The following is a 14,488-nucleotide window of genomic DNA, read 5'->3' as shown; positions in this document are numbered from 1 at the left end:
ATAATACAACGTCATAGACGTTCATTAAATCACTTGAAGTGTGTCCCATATAATTCGTTATTTTTGGGATCTTTTGTCAGCAAATAGTGCTGCTTCAGAGTAATGAATCAACTCAAATAAATGAGTACATAGACCTTGGGATTATCGTTTATAGACATGAGTTTAAGAAAACTCAAACATTCAAATAACAGTCGCGATGGCGACGCATCCATAAGAAACGAGGGTTGTATAGGTTTCGAATAATCGAAACTATTCAAGTATGTAACCGGAATTAGAATGGTTGTGATGTATATGGTCACAAAATAATCGATGCATATCGGCGATTCTCATGATCGCACCCAAAACAACGGTGCACTCAGGCGACCACACAAAATCGATATCTTCTTTTTTAAATAAGAACGTGACTCCCCCAGGACCGTCACACGAAAAACGTCGACCAAAAGGGGAATCATATCCCTCTTTGGTCTCATCGGCGTTATAAGAAAGGCCGGAAAAGAAGACATGAAAAAGGCTAATAGCGCCCAATAATTTATATATATATGTTCAAAAGCAACAACTTTAAGAAAAAAACGAACTTGTTGGTCTGCCAAATAGACCGCATATAAGTAAATTGCTCTACAAATCGATCATCATGCATGAAGTTGCTTGATGAATTCTTTTTCGATCTTCGTCCGATGACATAAAAATCTTGGGAGGATACGATCAAAATCGTATGTAGATGACAAAAGTATCGTCCATCTCGGCATGAATGTCATCACCATAGTACGACGAGTGATCACTTTTCCTATGCAAGCACGTGAAACATAGTTAGAAAACGAAAGCGTGCAAATAAACGATTTAATAAGCAATAGGAAAAGAAAAAGGAAAAAAGAGAAATAGTTTAAAGGCCCAAAAGGCTATCGGGCTCGTCAGGCCATAGGCCCAAAAGGGTAGAGAAGACGGGAGTAGCTTCTCTTGAGCGAAGAGTTTGCTTGTGCAGTTCGCGTTTCTTGCGTAGATATGCAGGAGGAGCAAGTTTGAATCCTCTGATGCGGGGTCTTGTGGGGCAAAAAGATATTTTTGCGGAGCGAATGCGGAAGAGACCCTGCGGGGCTGCAGGGGGGTCGCAGGGGTCGCGAGCGGGGCTGCAAGTGTCGCGAGCGGGGCTACAGGGGTCGCGAGCGGGGCTACAGGGGTCGCGAGCGGGGCTGCAGGTGTCGCGAGCGTGCGTGCAGGACTGCATGAGGCTGCGATGCGGGGGCTGGAGGGGTGCATGCAGGGGTGATGCAGGGGCAGCGTGCAGGGCTGCGTGCGTGCATGCAGGGGCAACGAGCAGGGCCTGCATGGGCTGCGATGCGGGGGCTGTGTGCAGGGCAGCAAGGCAGAAGTTGCAGGGGCAGCAAGGCTGGCTGCGCGCAGGGATGCGAGGCTGCGGGGATAGCAGCGGGGGGGGCTGCAACAACGGCGAACAGGGGCTGCGCCGACGAGGAGATGTCGGGGGCCGGAGACGACGGTGGAGAAGAGAAAAAATTTCTAGGGCTCTAAAAGTTCAGGGTTTTAGGGCAACGTGTTGATAACGTGTTTCAGGATGAAATAATTGTGTATTATTGAATGATATGGGGGCCTATATATAGGCATTACAAAACCACAATCTCGTAGGATTCGGAGTCCTAATCTATTAGGAGATGCTAATCTATCTCCTAACATGAAACCTATTAGGCTAAGACACAGACAATGATAGAATAGTAATTCTCCCGGAACACCATCTTATTTCTAACAAATTTATTGTTAACTTTTATCCAAGTATATTACTTTTGCAAGTTTTCAACTAATAAATTTAAATCTAGTATATTCATATATAATTCGTGACTTGCTATTGAATAAGCTAAACAATTTCGTTCATCCATTAACTTATATCGAAAACACTATTTTCTTCTCGCACTCTCCTTCCACAGACGCCCCACGTCTCTCTGGCAATGACAACATACCCATAATTTTGCGAGGTACGTTGGCTAGAGGCTTTGAGAGATTTTGATTGGAGGATCTTTTGGATCGGCTCAGAGGCATGGAATCTTTACACAGTCATCTAGACTGGTTTTGGTGCTGGGTGTGATTATATCTAATTCCTTATTATTTCCCGACCATGGTGACAGCGTTGAAGCTCCATAGCACTTTGATGGCGGACCTTTTGTTTGTTGTTATCGTGTTGTGGTGTTATTGTGTTGTCATGACAGCAATTTAGGTGGTGTGGTTGCAGGAAAGACTCACGGCAGCGAGTCATGGAAGAAAGTCACAGAGGCCACCTGTGTTCATTCATGCAATAGTGAAGAAACTTGGGCTAGGTCAATTATTTTGGGCCTAGGGTTAGTTTTCCTCTTGGGCTTTGGGTTGTTTTTTATTTTTTAAGTTTTTTCAATAATTCCTTATGGGGATGTATCGGGTTTTTCGCCCTATATCCCTAGCTTGGTTGTGAACGGTTACAATTCTATTAGGATTGATGTACACCATAAGGGTCTTGGGCGGATATTTTGATGGGTTAATAAATTGTAGTTTTCCTAATCAAGGCATAGTCGTTTAGGCTATTATTTTTCTTTAAAGTTGGTAGTGATTTTTTTTTATGGAACTCTCTTGTTTTTTTGTAGTGAAGCCTTGGCTTCTGCTTGACCTAGCATAAGTTGGTCGTATGGCATTATCGTCTCTGGAATACAATCTACAAATTCTAAAAAACAAAAAACTGCGTTCATCCATTGATAGAATTAGTCTATTAATTAGTGCCTGGAATTGTTGACATTATCGAAATTGAGTCCTGCAAACAATACCTTAAACTTGATAGGTGTGTGCATTTTGTGTTTGTAGTTTTGTATTTAAGAGAAAAGCTCCATCTCGTCCCCACAAGTAAGTTAAATAGTTAATAACCAGGTCCGTCCATAATTTTACAATTTCAAAAGAAGAGAAATTTATGCCTTAACATGATGTTCATAGCTTACAACGTTTTACGAAACAAATTATCGATCAGTTGCGATTATAGTTGTTGAGAAAAAAACAACCATAATTGTTGAGCATTTCGAATGACTGAATTATGTTTATTCGGCATGAGAAGGTCCTCCCTTTTGTATCATACCTTGATGGGATCAAAGTACAAAAATTGGTCCAGATCTTTTTTTTCAAACCAAAACGAATCATCGTTAGAGAAAACAAAATATGTTTCTACTATTATGGAGAAAACCCTAGTAGACGCCCCCATTAGGGTTTTGCAAACCCTACCCTTACTTAATCTAGTTCTACTATTGTGCCTCCTTACACATATTCATTCACTTTCATCCTTCACCATGACAAGTCTTGAGGAAGTTACTGCTAGCTTTGCGCAATCCATGGCTCTTGCTAGTGGCGATGTCATTGATGTTTCTTTCATGGATCCTTTGGAGAATCCCCCGATCGTAACCAACACTTTTCTCTTGGCTAAGACCCTGATCACCTATCTGGTGGATGTCAAAGACCTGCATAGCACATTTTGTCGTGTGTGGAAGCTTCGTAGGGGTTTTAGGGTTTAGGAGTGTGGCCCTTCGATATTTGTTTTCAACTTTGATATGGAAAATGATCGCAATACTGTCTTTTGAGGGGGGGGGAGGGGGTCCTTGGTATTATCGGTAGGCTCCTATGCTTGTGGAGGAATATGATGGCCTGAAATCTCCTTCATCTATTCTGATGAACAAGCTATCTTTTTGGGTAAGGTTGTAGGGCTTCCCGCAGGAGCTGGAAAAAGAGAAGCATATCAGGAATGTTGCGTCTGTTGCAAGTTCGTATGTGTGCATGGATGATGACATGTCTACCTATCACCAAAAGGTTAGGGTTAGGGTTTTTCGGAGCTTTAACAAACTTTTATTCAAGAAGAAAACTTTGAAGATTATTCTGGCGGTGATTGAGGAGATTGAGTTTGATTTTGAGCATCCTCATGGTGTTTGTAACCACTGTGATCTCATCTACCATGAAGGCGGTCATTGCTTCAAGTCTAGAAGCCCTAATCCTATCTATGGCTCATATGTGGCGTCGAGTTCAAAAGCAGCGCCTTCCCTACCCAAGCTACCTCAGGTTGGCCTGTCGAACGGCGTGTTTCGCTTTTCAAAGGTGGGAGTATCTCCCCTATGCCTTCAATTGCACTGAATCTTTTTGCTCCTAACCATTCAGCATCGTGTGGAGGGGGAGAATTCCAAGGCTATTGTGCTCGTTGAGCCACAACCTGAGCCTCCTTTGATCTCATTCAAGAGGGCATGACCGGAAGTTGCATCGACATCCCCAAAGAAACCAAAGTTGCTGGTATTGAAAGACAAGGCACACAACTCCCCTAAGCGAGAGAAGGTGCCGAGGATAAAGCTCACGGCTAGAGCGTTCGGTCTTGTGGAAGATGGAAGTGGTTCTTTGGTGCCTCACCAAGTTGGGGAGTCCAGTGATGAAGTCAAGAAGAAGAGGGGCCGGCCGTATGGATCCAAGAATAAACCAAAAGAGAAAAAGGAAGTTGCAACTGGAGAAGGTCCACGTCTCCAAGCTCCATGTCATATTCCAGGCCCTAGTATGAAAGGGCAAAGAGAAGGTTAGATAATTTGTTGCACATTATTATGCTCGTATAAGTTGTAGAATAGACAAGAGTTGGGAATAATTGAGCTCAGTTTTTTAATAATAGTTATATGTCGCATGATTGTTTTGAGTTTTTGCTCATAACCTCTTGCTTGTGTTATATCATAGCGTAGGAGTATATAGTATATTGGTTATTCCGACGACAAAAAATTTATAAAACATTGTTTGCCATAAAATTTAAAAAAAAACTGTTGTGGTTACATTGGTATTTTACATCATTGTTAACTCTCATTGAGTTTATCAACCCCAAAAAATCAGCCTAGTATATTTTCTTGAAGGTGAATGAGCTAAGACGTTACTACTTGATCTGAAATGGAATGGAGATCAAGAAACAGGCATTCTAGAGGTTCGAAGTGGTACTCAGTTTTATGTGCCCCATTTGAAAGTCTACACTGTTGAAATCAGAAACAAATTTATCTCACTTTTACCGCGCTCATTTTATGACCACCTCACAAAGAAATTACAAGTCTTTTATAATTATTATAGTTATAAATTTGTTTAAAAAAATACTTCACATTTTTTTGTAAAAATGTGAAGTGGACATAGGATGGACACGGTAGGAGTAAGCAACAAAATTATTTCCCTTAAAATCATTCATCCAAACAGCAATATGTGGTTTAAATTTAAAGAGTCGTCAACTGGACCTCACTGCCCCATGATTTAGGGAATCAGACAAACGTGTAGTCTTACATTGACACTCGTCTATTTTAGTCTGCAGAACTCAGAAGTAACTGATTAGCAGTAACCACGTTTATATTCAGTTACTGAGATCAAGTTACAAGAGCACTGGGCCGACATTTGAAGTTACAAAAACAACATGATATTCAATAATATCCCCAACGTAATTTGCATATCTTCTCATCACAAAGGCATTTGAAATGTTCATTCATCTAACTCCTACCAATGTGCTACCATTATCCGAATTCAAACCTCACTGCCAAGCTGATGCTAGTGTTGGCATTTCTACTCTTCACGGTAGTCCGGATTCTCTTTTAAAATGACGAACCCTTCCAGGATTGGGGAAAGGGGAATATACCTGTATAAAAGCAATTGTTAGTATTGAGTGGCTCAAGGAAACGAAACATCAAATACGAGTATTTCAAATAAACAAAAGTTACGTACTTTTCAGTCGCCAGCTCCGCCCTATCACCAGCTGCCAAAAGAACTGGTGTCGAATGGGTCTGGAAGCCAGTAATTGTTTTGGGACGACCAGCCTGGCCAACAACATCCACGGCTTGGCCCACCCGAACAGGGACAGACAGCGGCTTTAGGTTCTCGTCCACAGTCAGCAACATTCTCGGCTACAACAAAAAACAGTTTGATAAGGAGAAATTATGAGGTAGAGATCGAGGAAAATACCGTGTAAAACAAAACTTATCAAACACCAACCTGCATTGCCAATATCAGAAAGTAGAGAACATAATGATATTTCCCTAAAATGATGGCTTTCATATCCAGACATGCATGCAGCATAATTATGATTCCACCAAGTGCTGCCCTGTAAGCAGAAAGATAACATACAAAAATTAGACTGAAACAAGCAGACTAGCACCTATGCAACGAACCAACAGTAATTAGAGATCAAAGGATGATGATGTAACTTTAACAAGTTTTATAGCATTTTGGTTACTTACGGTGATAATAAGAAGCGGTCAGAATGATATGGATTTAGAGTCAATAAACCCTTTCCCAAATGAACTAGACCTTGGGCAATTCGGACCTGAAATAATGCCAAAAAAAAATGAATTAATCTCTGAGCACAATTGCAAATGAAAAACACAAGCTAGAAAGCATGAGATGTATTACACAGAAGAGAAGGCTGGCATCCTTGTAGTAATAACTAGAAAGATTACGAAGCATGGCAGCTATTCTGGCGTTGTTGGTCCCTGCCCCTATCACACCTAACGAAATTACTGCCGCCTGGAGCATTCAAATAAAGATATTAGACATAAGGTTCATGTGTGAAGACATAGGATATGAGAGCTTTCTATTTTTTCTTACCATCGCTACTTCTGAATCAGTATCATGGCTCAGCCTGCTTAGTGTGTCCATCACAGTGACCTGTCAAAACACCCAATTAACAAAACCTTCTTGAAAGAGATACCAACAATCATTCCCCTCTTTCATTGTCCGGATATTACCAGAAGCCTAGTTAAAATACAACTCAATGAACCAATATAAACTGAGGGGAAGTCAAGATGCAATTTTTTTCATTTTTTTAAAGCTTCCTGCTTTCTCCAGAATAAGTGGAGAATCACAAACTTGATACATAATAGATGAAATTCTTGAATCAACTTCTACAAACAACCTTAATCACATACATTATAAATGGTGAGCTTGGCCAAACAGATTAATACCTTTGGATTTGAAATGCAGAGCAGACCGAGAGCCAAAGGAACTGCCCGACGGATGTTCTGTTCCCCATACTGTAAAAGGTGTTCTAACGAGCGGATAGCCATCTCAAGTCCCAGCTCTTCAGCCATTGCTATCATTGCAATACCAAGCACAGCAGGGCCCTGATGTGTTTCACCCTTCTCAAGATGTTGTGAACAATGGCCGAGAAGGTTTTGAACCTGCACAGAGTAAAAAATTTGCTACTTCATACTCGTCACGAGGGACCTTAAATGAGCAGTAGGTCTTCAAATATTACCTTAAGAACATTTCCAGTTCCCGCATAAGCACAAGAAAGCAGAGTCATATCACAATGTTTTCTGATTTTTTCATGAAATGTCTTTGAAACTTCAAGAGTAGCCTCAGCACTTTCCTGTGAAGCACAGGTGACAATCATTAGGTTGTTCTCAAGTTGTATACGTTTGAAGGGCTTTCTTTTCGCAGCAACAAATGTTTAATATGAAACCTCTGACTAAATACTCAATGAATTTAATGTTTCATGAAAAGAAAAAGGATAATATTGTAAAAATATATATTGATTGATCCACAGGAAGGGAAGAAAAGGCCCTTCAGAGAAAGTGTACCTGTTTCCCAAGGAAGAGAAGACCTAAGCTGAGGGGTATTAGGCGAGCAAGGGGCTCCCCCAACTCGGCATCACTTCGGTCCATCAGTGCAAAAATGATTGCCTGAGCAACTTCTTCATTGCAAGAACCAACATATATCAACCCCAAGGAGATTGCAGCGAATGTGATAACATCAAGGGGAGCTTTTGCGTCATTGAGTATAGGAGTCAGCTTACTACGTATCTGGCACAATATAAAATTGGCATTAGGAGATGAGCATACTGTACAAATTTAAGAAACTCTAACTAAAGTAGCAAATTTAATAACAAAAACGATCATGATGCCAGGAACAACAATATTAGAAAACAGTGAAGGATCAACTGTAACTGGCTCATGTGATTCTTTTGAAAACTAGGAAAATTGAAACTCAAAAGGCAAGAAGCAAAACACTTTACCAGCTCATTCTCAGCACCAGCATATGCAATCCCTAAACCCATTATTGCACCAATTCGAATAGATGGATCTTCTTTATCAATGTATTCGCCCAAAAGTGCAAGTGCCTGGGAATGAAATTCAGATTAATAATCAGGAAAAAACAATTAAACTTTAGTGATACATATATGAAACAATTCTACATTCAAAACAAGAATCAAAAGGTGAGGTAAGGCACTCACTGGATCACAATCGTTTTTAATACTGCAGTTGACAATTCCAACCCCCAGCAACGCACCGGCAATAACATGGTTGTCATTGCTGTGAAAGTACTTGTCAATTTGAGCAAGCCCGGAATCAACATCCCACAGTAAAATTGTACCCTATCATGAAAAATATCATAAGATAATATAAATAATACTGTACAAAATAAATGGAAAATATCAACGATAAGAAAAAACTGCACACCAGACTTGCTGCAGCACTGGTCTTCCCATGCTCCTTATTCTTGAAAAGCCAGTTTCCAGATGCACCACCACTGGAAGCATCTGATGGGACTGTCATCAACTTATCCTGCAGGAAAATTAACATTACATGTCATAACATCCAAAAGTCATGGACATTTCACTAGAAAATCAATTCTAATGAATTTACCTGACCAAAGCCGGCATTGACAAATGCATTGACAAAAGTAGCGGCTAAGTTCTGTCTGGCTGAATCAACACTAGCACCAGCACTTGCCCGACCATCAAGTAAGTGTGCCTGTAAGAAAAAACCAACAAAAATCATGACGATCAGAGAAGGTATATAGCGAGGGTCTGCACATTTTGATTACTAAATACACAGTACAGACAAAGTTATGCTGAAAGTTAGAAAAGATTCACGAGTACTGTGATGTTCAGCTTAGGGAAAAGGTTAGAAAGTACTCTGAAGTTCAGTTTCAGGATCTATAGCTTAATTAAAAAAACAGTGCCAGCATTTAACAAATTACACACCTAAAATAAAATGATAAACACTTTGGTAAATATATGATGCCAAACATTAATTTGAACCTGACAGAGAGACAGAATATCAGGGAACGTGGATGAATATGAGTGAAAGTTGAATATAGGTCCCTAATCCATGGATTTTGAGTTACTAAAATTAGGGTAGTAAAAGTACACTATATTAGTGTACTCTTTTATATTGATGGAACAAGAACGTGAATTTCTACTCGCTATTTTACTATATATTTTTTATATTGTAAGTACTATAGTAGAGGGGTGTTGTTTGTAAGATCAATAGTGGATTCCTACTCCCTTACTCAATCAAGTCACCTATCAATACAAAAATGACAAGGACATAATTAAAACCAAGACAAAACATTGTGAACAGCTAAGCAAAATGGCTTCACTCAACTTTTAGCACATTAAATGCGGTAAAATCCATCAAGTCTTATAATAGTATAATATACAATGACCACAGTATATATTTGGATATGTAACAATTGTCAGATATGACATGAAATGAAAAGTTCCAAACCTTGTATATATCCTCTGGAGTTTTCGCCTCCATGACCTCAATATCACGAGCAAGGGTAAGATAACCTTCACTGAGTTTAGCATTGTTGATAATGTCCTGCAGTGCTTCTCTTTCTTCATCTTCTGCAACCATCTCATCATTAAGCTCAAAATTACAACCCTGTAAAGGTCAACAAGCAGAGAAGCATCAGAAACAACCTATAAGATATTCATGTACTAATGTGACATTCACACCTTTCAGGCAGGATAATTAATGTGATTCAATGCCTCACACTTCATGAGAGAGATAGAGAGAGAGGAATGAGAAGAAACACTTAAACATAAAATTTAAGACTTACATGCCGGGCAAGGATGTAACAGAATTGTTTTTTACGCAACAGATCGTCACAAGATGTAAACACTTGCTTTACATACTGCAAACACACTTTTAAATTATTAATACAGATTATATCTCTCAATGTTCTTATCTACATAACACAAGATTAAAGGCACAAACCTCCTTATTATCAAGGAAAAGGGCAATCTGCAGCGCATTTGGATATTCTTCAAATTTTAGATATATCATGAAAGCAATATCCAAAACTAACATATCATCTGGTCCAGGAAGGTATCTGCAGTACGATAAGATACAAAGTAAATGTCAGCAGAGGGACTCTTTCACAGTTGACACCCTACAGTTTTAGCAGGTGGTCATATATCAAACAAGTAATAAGCTCGTGAAAAAAATGATACAGAAAATTGTCAGACTAAAATTAAAAAAAAAAAAAAAAAAACTTGGCTCATTATTTCCAGAGAACATGCTAGATTGAGTAAAATATGAATCAAGACCACAGCCTGCTTACCTTGCTGAACTGGTGAGGTAGAGACAAGTCCTCTTAAAATTTGTCTTATCAACATGCTCGACTAACAGATCAAGGTCTTCAACCTGGCATTGGACAAACTATCAGTCTCCAAATAAAGGGCTCGATTGGCAAACAATGAATTTTGGCAATTAAGTTTTACCTCCATTAAAAGGTCGACAGCTTCCGGTTCTGCATTGTGCTGCATTGCATAAACAACAAAAATTTATATTTGCAAACATTTTCCTATGGGAACTAAATTTCAGATTTGGCTTTTCTATTTCCATCTTCCAAATAGGAGATGTACCTTAATTACATCAATTTGAACTTATAAATTGTCTTGAAATGCCTATGGCAGAGTTGAATTTAACTTTAACATATGGACTATTTTGGTATACATTGAAGCAGTGTGACTGATACTGCCCCAATAAGTTTCATCTTAGGAACATCTCAAGTTGAAATGAATTGGCTAAAACAAGTTAAAACACTATTGAACACACAACCAAACCCTAATTTTGTAATCACATCATAATTGCAGAAGCATTTTACTGAAAAAATAGGAGAAATATTTCAAACTTGCTAATGATCTTACCCTCATGTGAAAAGCAACTATTTGTTGTACTAGATCCATTAGATCATCAAAGGGGGTCTCATCACTCTGCAACTGAAACAACAACTTAGCACCAATCTTCAATAATTAAAGTGTTACAGACAAAGGCATGAATTTTAAGTGATACATAATACAAATTGAATTAAGGCAGGATCATATCTCCGAATGTTGTAGGAATCTCATAATTATGTACACAAAAGAATCGAGATTAACTTTATCTTGAAACCTTGCTGAAGGTTTCCAACAAAATAAAGCAAACACAACGGGACCAAAGGATAGAGTTCACACCTGTCGCTTGGCATACTCTTGAGCAATCTCACCTGCCAAGTTCCTGATTACAAGAAAGTCAACAGTAGTGAGGATATATAGTCACATACCCAACTGAAGGCACCTTTAAAACTACACAAGAACTTACAACTAAAATGATGGTGACTCTTATACCAAAACTACATATCAATGATATCATTATGTTAGAAACAGAAGATCCTAACCTGACATATTCGTGCCCCCAAGATCCGATGTCACCATCCGAACCTAGCAGCCTAAATTTCAGGCTTTCCTGAAAGAGATGGACATATAAAGACAAAATTAGACAGCTTTCTAAAACGAGAAGATAGATTGGCTTTGCAATGAACGATAGTATAATGCAGCGACATCAAACGAAAAATAATAGACATACCCGTTCTCCTTCGGCCGACATGGTCAGGGCAAGAACTGATAATATATCTGCAAGATATTTCTGCATGCAATATGGGGTGGATTATTTAAACACGAGCAATTACAACAAAATACTAAAGTGGGGACAAGGCACGAACAGATAAAACACACCTTCAAATCCGAATCAGCCATTGTTTCATAATATGCTTTTAAAGTTCCATAATGAGGCCGTAGATACTTCAATGGCTTTGGGACTGAGGTCATGGAGCTCGTTGATGTACGAATCTCCTGCCTGCAAGTTGAAATTTCATAAATTGTCAAGACACACAACAGTGTCTTATCCATATAAGCAAAGATTAGCAGAGACAAGCTTATTTTCAGTCCAGGTAGCAACAAACAACAGACCAAGCCAGGTGCGGCTGTACAGGTGAAAACTAGGAACAACCAATACTCAAAGCTTCCTTTTTCGAGTGTATCAAGTAGATTATTCTTCTCTAACTCCAATAAATTGGTTCACCAAGTCAAATAAATTGCGAAACCAAAGAGAAATTTAGTACATAAGACGCAACGAACAGGAAGGGAAGCTTATATGCTAGCAAACCCGCTCGAAGGTACAAGTTGTGGACTGTAAATTACTAAGAAAAAGAGAGGTCATAGCAGTATACCTCATACTTTCAAGCGCAACTTTCTGCAATCCAGGATCAGCATCCTGAACTCTCTCAACGTACAGTTCCAGTTGCTGTTTCAGGGCTAAATCCTCGTCCGACTGCAAATATCACAGACAGAGATCAGCTCACATTAACAAACACAACGACAGTAACAATCACTGGTATTCAATTCAAAAATGCTGCTCGATTCCTCAGATACATATATATGAACAAACCGAAAAATTGAAAAGAATACAAATTTCGATAAGGCGAAAACCGAGCATGAACAAACCCATGGTTCAAGGGCGAAACGAAATTCTCAAAACCCTAAAGAGGTGGAACTGCTCACCAAATCTTCGTCCTTCTTGTCGTCTTTCTTTTTGGAACCCTTAGAGGGCGGCGGCTTGGTGGGCTCGGCCTGCTTGCCGCTGCCGCTGGCGGTGTTAGTCGGATCTTGCGCAGCCATGGTCGACGAAGCTCTACTCTCTCTGCTTTCCTCTTGAACAAGAAAAGTGGACTCTCGCTAAATGTTCAGTCCTTGGATACTGCTTTGCAGGCTATATATGGTGAGTTGGGCCGGAAAAAGGACTACTGTGGGCCGACGCCGGCAATACACGTCTTACCCATCCGGCCCAGGTAGTTTTATATCCTCTTTTTTTTCTCTCTCTCTCTCTTTTTTAATGGGGTCTTCTCTTTTACCAGAATATCTTATAAATACACGATATGTCTTGTTTATAAATGATTTTTAATAGTTAATATTTCATCGTGTAATATACATGTCATGTATATAAGGTTTTTTACTCTGTTATTTTATTTTGTTTTATTTTTAAATAGTTCTTTGGGCCCTAATTCTTTTATCTTCTTGTTCCTCTTTTTATTTTAAAGTATTTTCTTTACTTTTCATTAAAAAATAATCTTTACTCTTGCCCAGTAGATTACATAATTAAGTCCCTCCGTCTATGAGATATTTTAGGGTTTGTGTGTAAGCTAAGTTTATGGTATTCCGGACAAGTCTTTATGAAGTCTTTCAACAAGCGGTGCATGATTGCAAGGTGGTTGTAGACTCTTGTGTGTGATGTGGTTATTGGTAGCATTTTAACAAGAATCCTAGTAATTTATATTAGTCTCGAGTAGAAATTGAAAAAAAAAATTAATCATAGTTTGGGTTATGACCCTAGAGTAGTAATACGACATCTCGAATCTCGTATGGTTGCTAATTAAGTATGCTATAATTGCTGCTTTCTTCACTTATTAGTGGATGATGGAACCAAATTGGCCATGTCCAATTCATTATATCTTTTGACTTGGTGTGTGATACTCTTTCCTTGTTATGTTTTAATAAGCACATAGTTTGCTCCTCTAAATAAGTTTTTTTACTAGTTTAAGTACCTATCTGAAGATGAAATCTATCTTTGATCTAAAAAAATCATTTATCGAGGTTTAACTAAAGGTAGTAATATGTATCATACCTTCACATTACTTTCTTGCATAAAATGCTTATGAGTGAGAAATACTACTGCAACCCTAATGTTAATGTACAGTTACGTTCACACGGTCACTAGCTGACCATGAAATTCATGATCAACCACTATTTGATGTAAATTAAAGGGTTGAAAACAAAATAACTCTATTTTAAAAAGATTCTCCGTACATTTGGATTTACATCAAATGGTAGTTGAGCATGAATTTCATAATCAGCTACTGACCGTGTGAACGGGACTATGTGAATCTATACTATAATAAAACAAACTCACTTTAACAACTAAAATGGATGTGAAAAGTCAAAAACTTTATATATCATATATTATTCAAAAATGAGATTATATAATTCAGAGACAAGAACGTAAAAGGTAAAATCAAAAGAAAAAATTATAGAAAAAACTTCTCTACATATAACTTCTCATGTATAAGTGCACACGTTTTATGCATACACATAGTGGGTGGTGATTGCTAGTTTTAATAATTTGATGGAAAAACTGACACAACGGTTTATCCCAAATAGTTTTTTACTCGTGCATTCGCACAGTCGCACATGACTTGTATTTATGTGATTAATCTTGGTTAAAACTTAATTTAACGTGATGACTCGCATTTATGCGATTAATCTTGGTTAAAACTTAATTCAATGTGAACATTTGTCGCAATGCAATTTTAATTTCTTAACACAATTATCCCTATATATATTTTTTCATCTATTTATTTTGCTTATTACCATGAT

General features: G+C 38.5%; 1 protein-coding gene across 2 annotated transcripts; it reads right to left on the bottom strand.

Annotated features, from left to right (window-relative positions):
- Window positions 1-5,227: 5,227 nt before the first annotated feature.
- LOC126798458 (26S proteasome non-ATPase regulatory subunit 2 homolog A) lies at window positions 5,228-12,859 on the bottom strand. 2 transcript variants are annotated; one of them, XM_050525437.1, is made up of 25 exons: window positions 12,620-12,859; window positions 12,289-12,389; window positions 11,795-11,915; window positions 11,646-11,705; window positions 11,458-11,525; window positions 11,255-11,297; window positions 10,949-11,014; window positions 10,520-10,558; window positions 10,360-10,442; window positions 10,014-10,128; window positions 9,856-9,930; window positions 9,519-9,677; window positions 8,652-8,759; window positions 8,466-8,570; window positions 8,240-8,380; window positions 8,021-8,125; window positions 7,587-7,808; window positions 7,262-7,375; window positions 6,969-7,184; window positions 6,613-6,672; window positions 6,418-6,531; window positions 6,246-6,331; window positions 6,001-6,109; window positions 5,734-5,912; window positions 5,228-5,647 (listed from the first exon to the last, which is right to left on the bottom strand). In XM_050525437.1, the coding sequence occupies exons 1-25, from the start codon at window positions 12,734-12,736 to the stop codon at window positions 5,575-5,577; spliced, it is 2,679 nt and encodes an 892-aa protein (XP_050381394.1). In that variant the 5' UTR covers window positions 12,737-12,859; the 3' UTR covers window positions 5,228-5,574. The 2 variants fall into 2 exon arrangements, with proteins under 2 accessions (XP_050381394.1, XP_050381393.1); XM_050525436.1 differs by having other exon boundaries at window positions 10,949-11,020; window positions 12,620-12,858.
- Between the last annotated feature and the right edge of the window lie 1,629 nt (window positions 12,860-14,488).

This window comes from Argentina anserina, chromosome 6 (genome assembly GCF_933775445.1).
Source record: "Argentina anserina chromosome 6, drPotAnse1.1, whole genome shotgun sequence".
Lineage (NCBI taxonomy): Eukaryota > Viridiplantae > Streptophyta > Magnoliopsida > Rosales > Rosaceae > Argentina > Argentina anserina.
This window is presented reverse-complemented; position numbering and strand designations above follow the sequence as displayed.

Excerpts from the sequence above, each read along its gene's own strand:
- LOC126798458 (XM_050525436.1), bottom strand. The coding sequence starts at position 12,736 with ATGGCTGCGCAAGATCCGACTAACACCGCCAGCGGCAGCGGCAAGCAG. Across the intron at positions 8,381-8,465 it reads CCAGTGCTGCAGCAAGTCTG|GGTACAATTTTACTGTGGGA; the intron begins GTGTGCAGTTTT and ends TTTTCATGATAG. Across the intron at positions 7,185-7,261 it reads GAACTGGAAATGTTCTTAAG|GTTCAAAACCTTCTCGGCCA; the intron begins GTAATATTTGAA and ends TACTCTGTGCAG.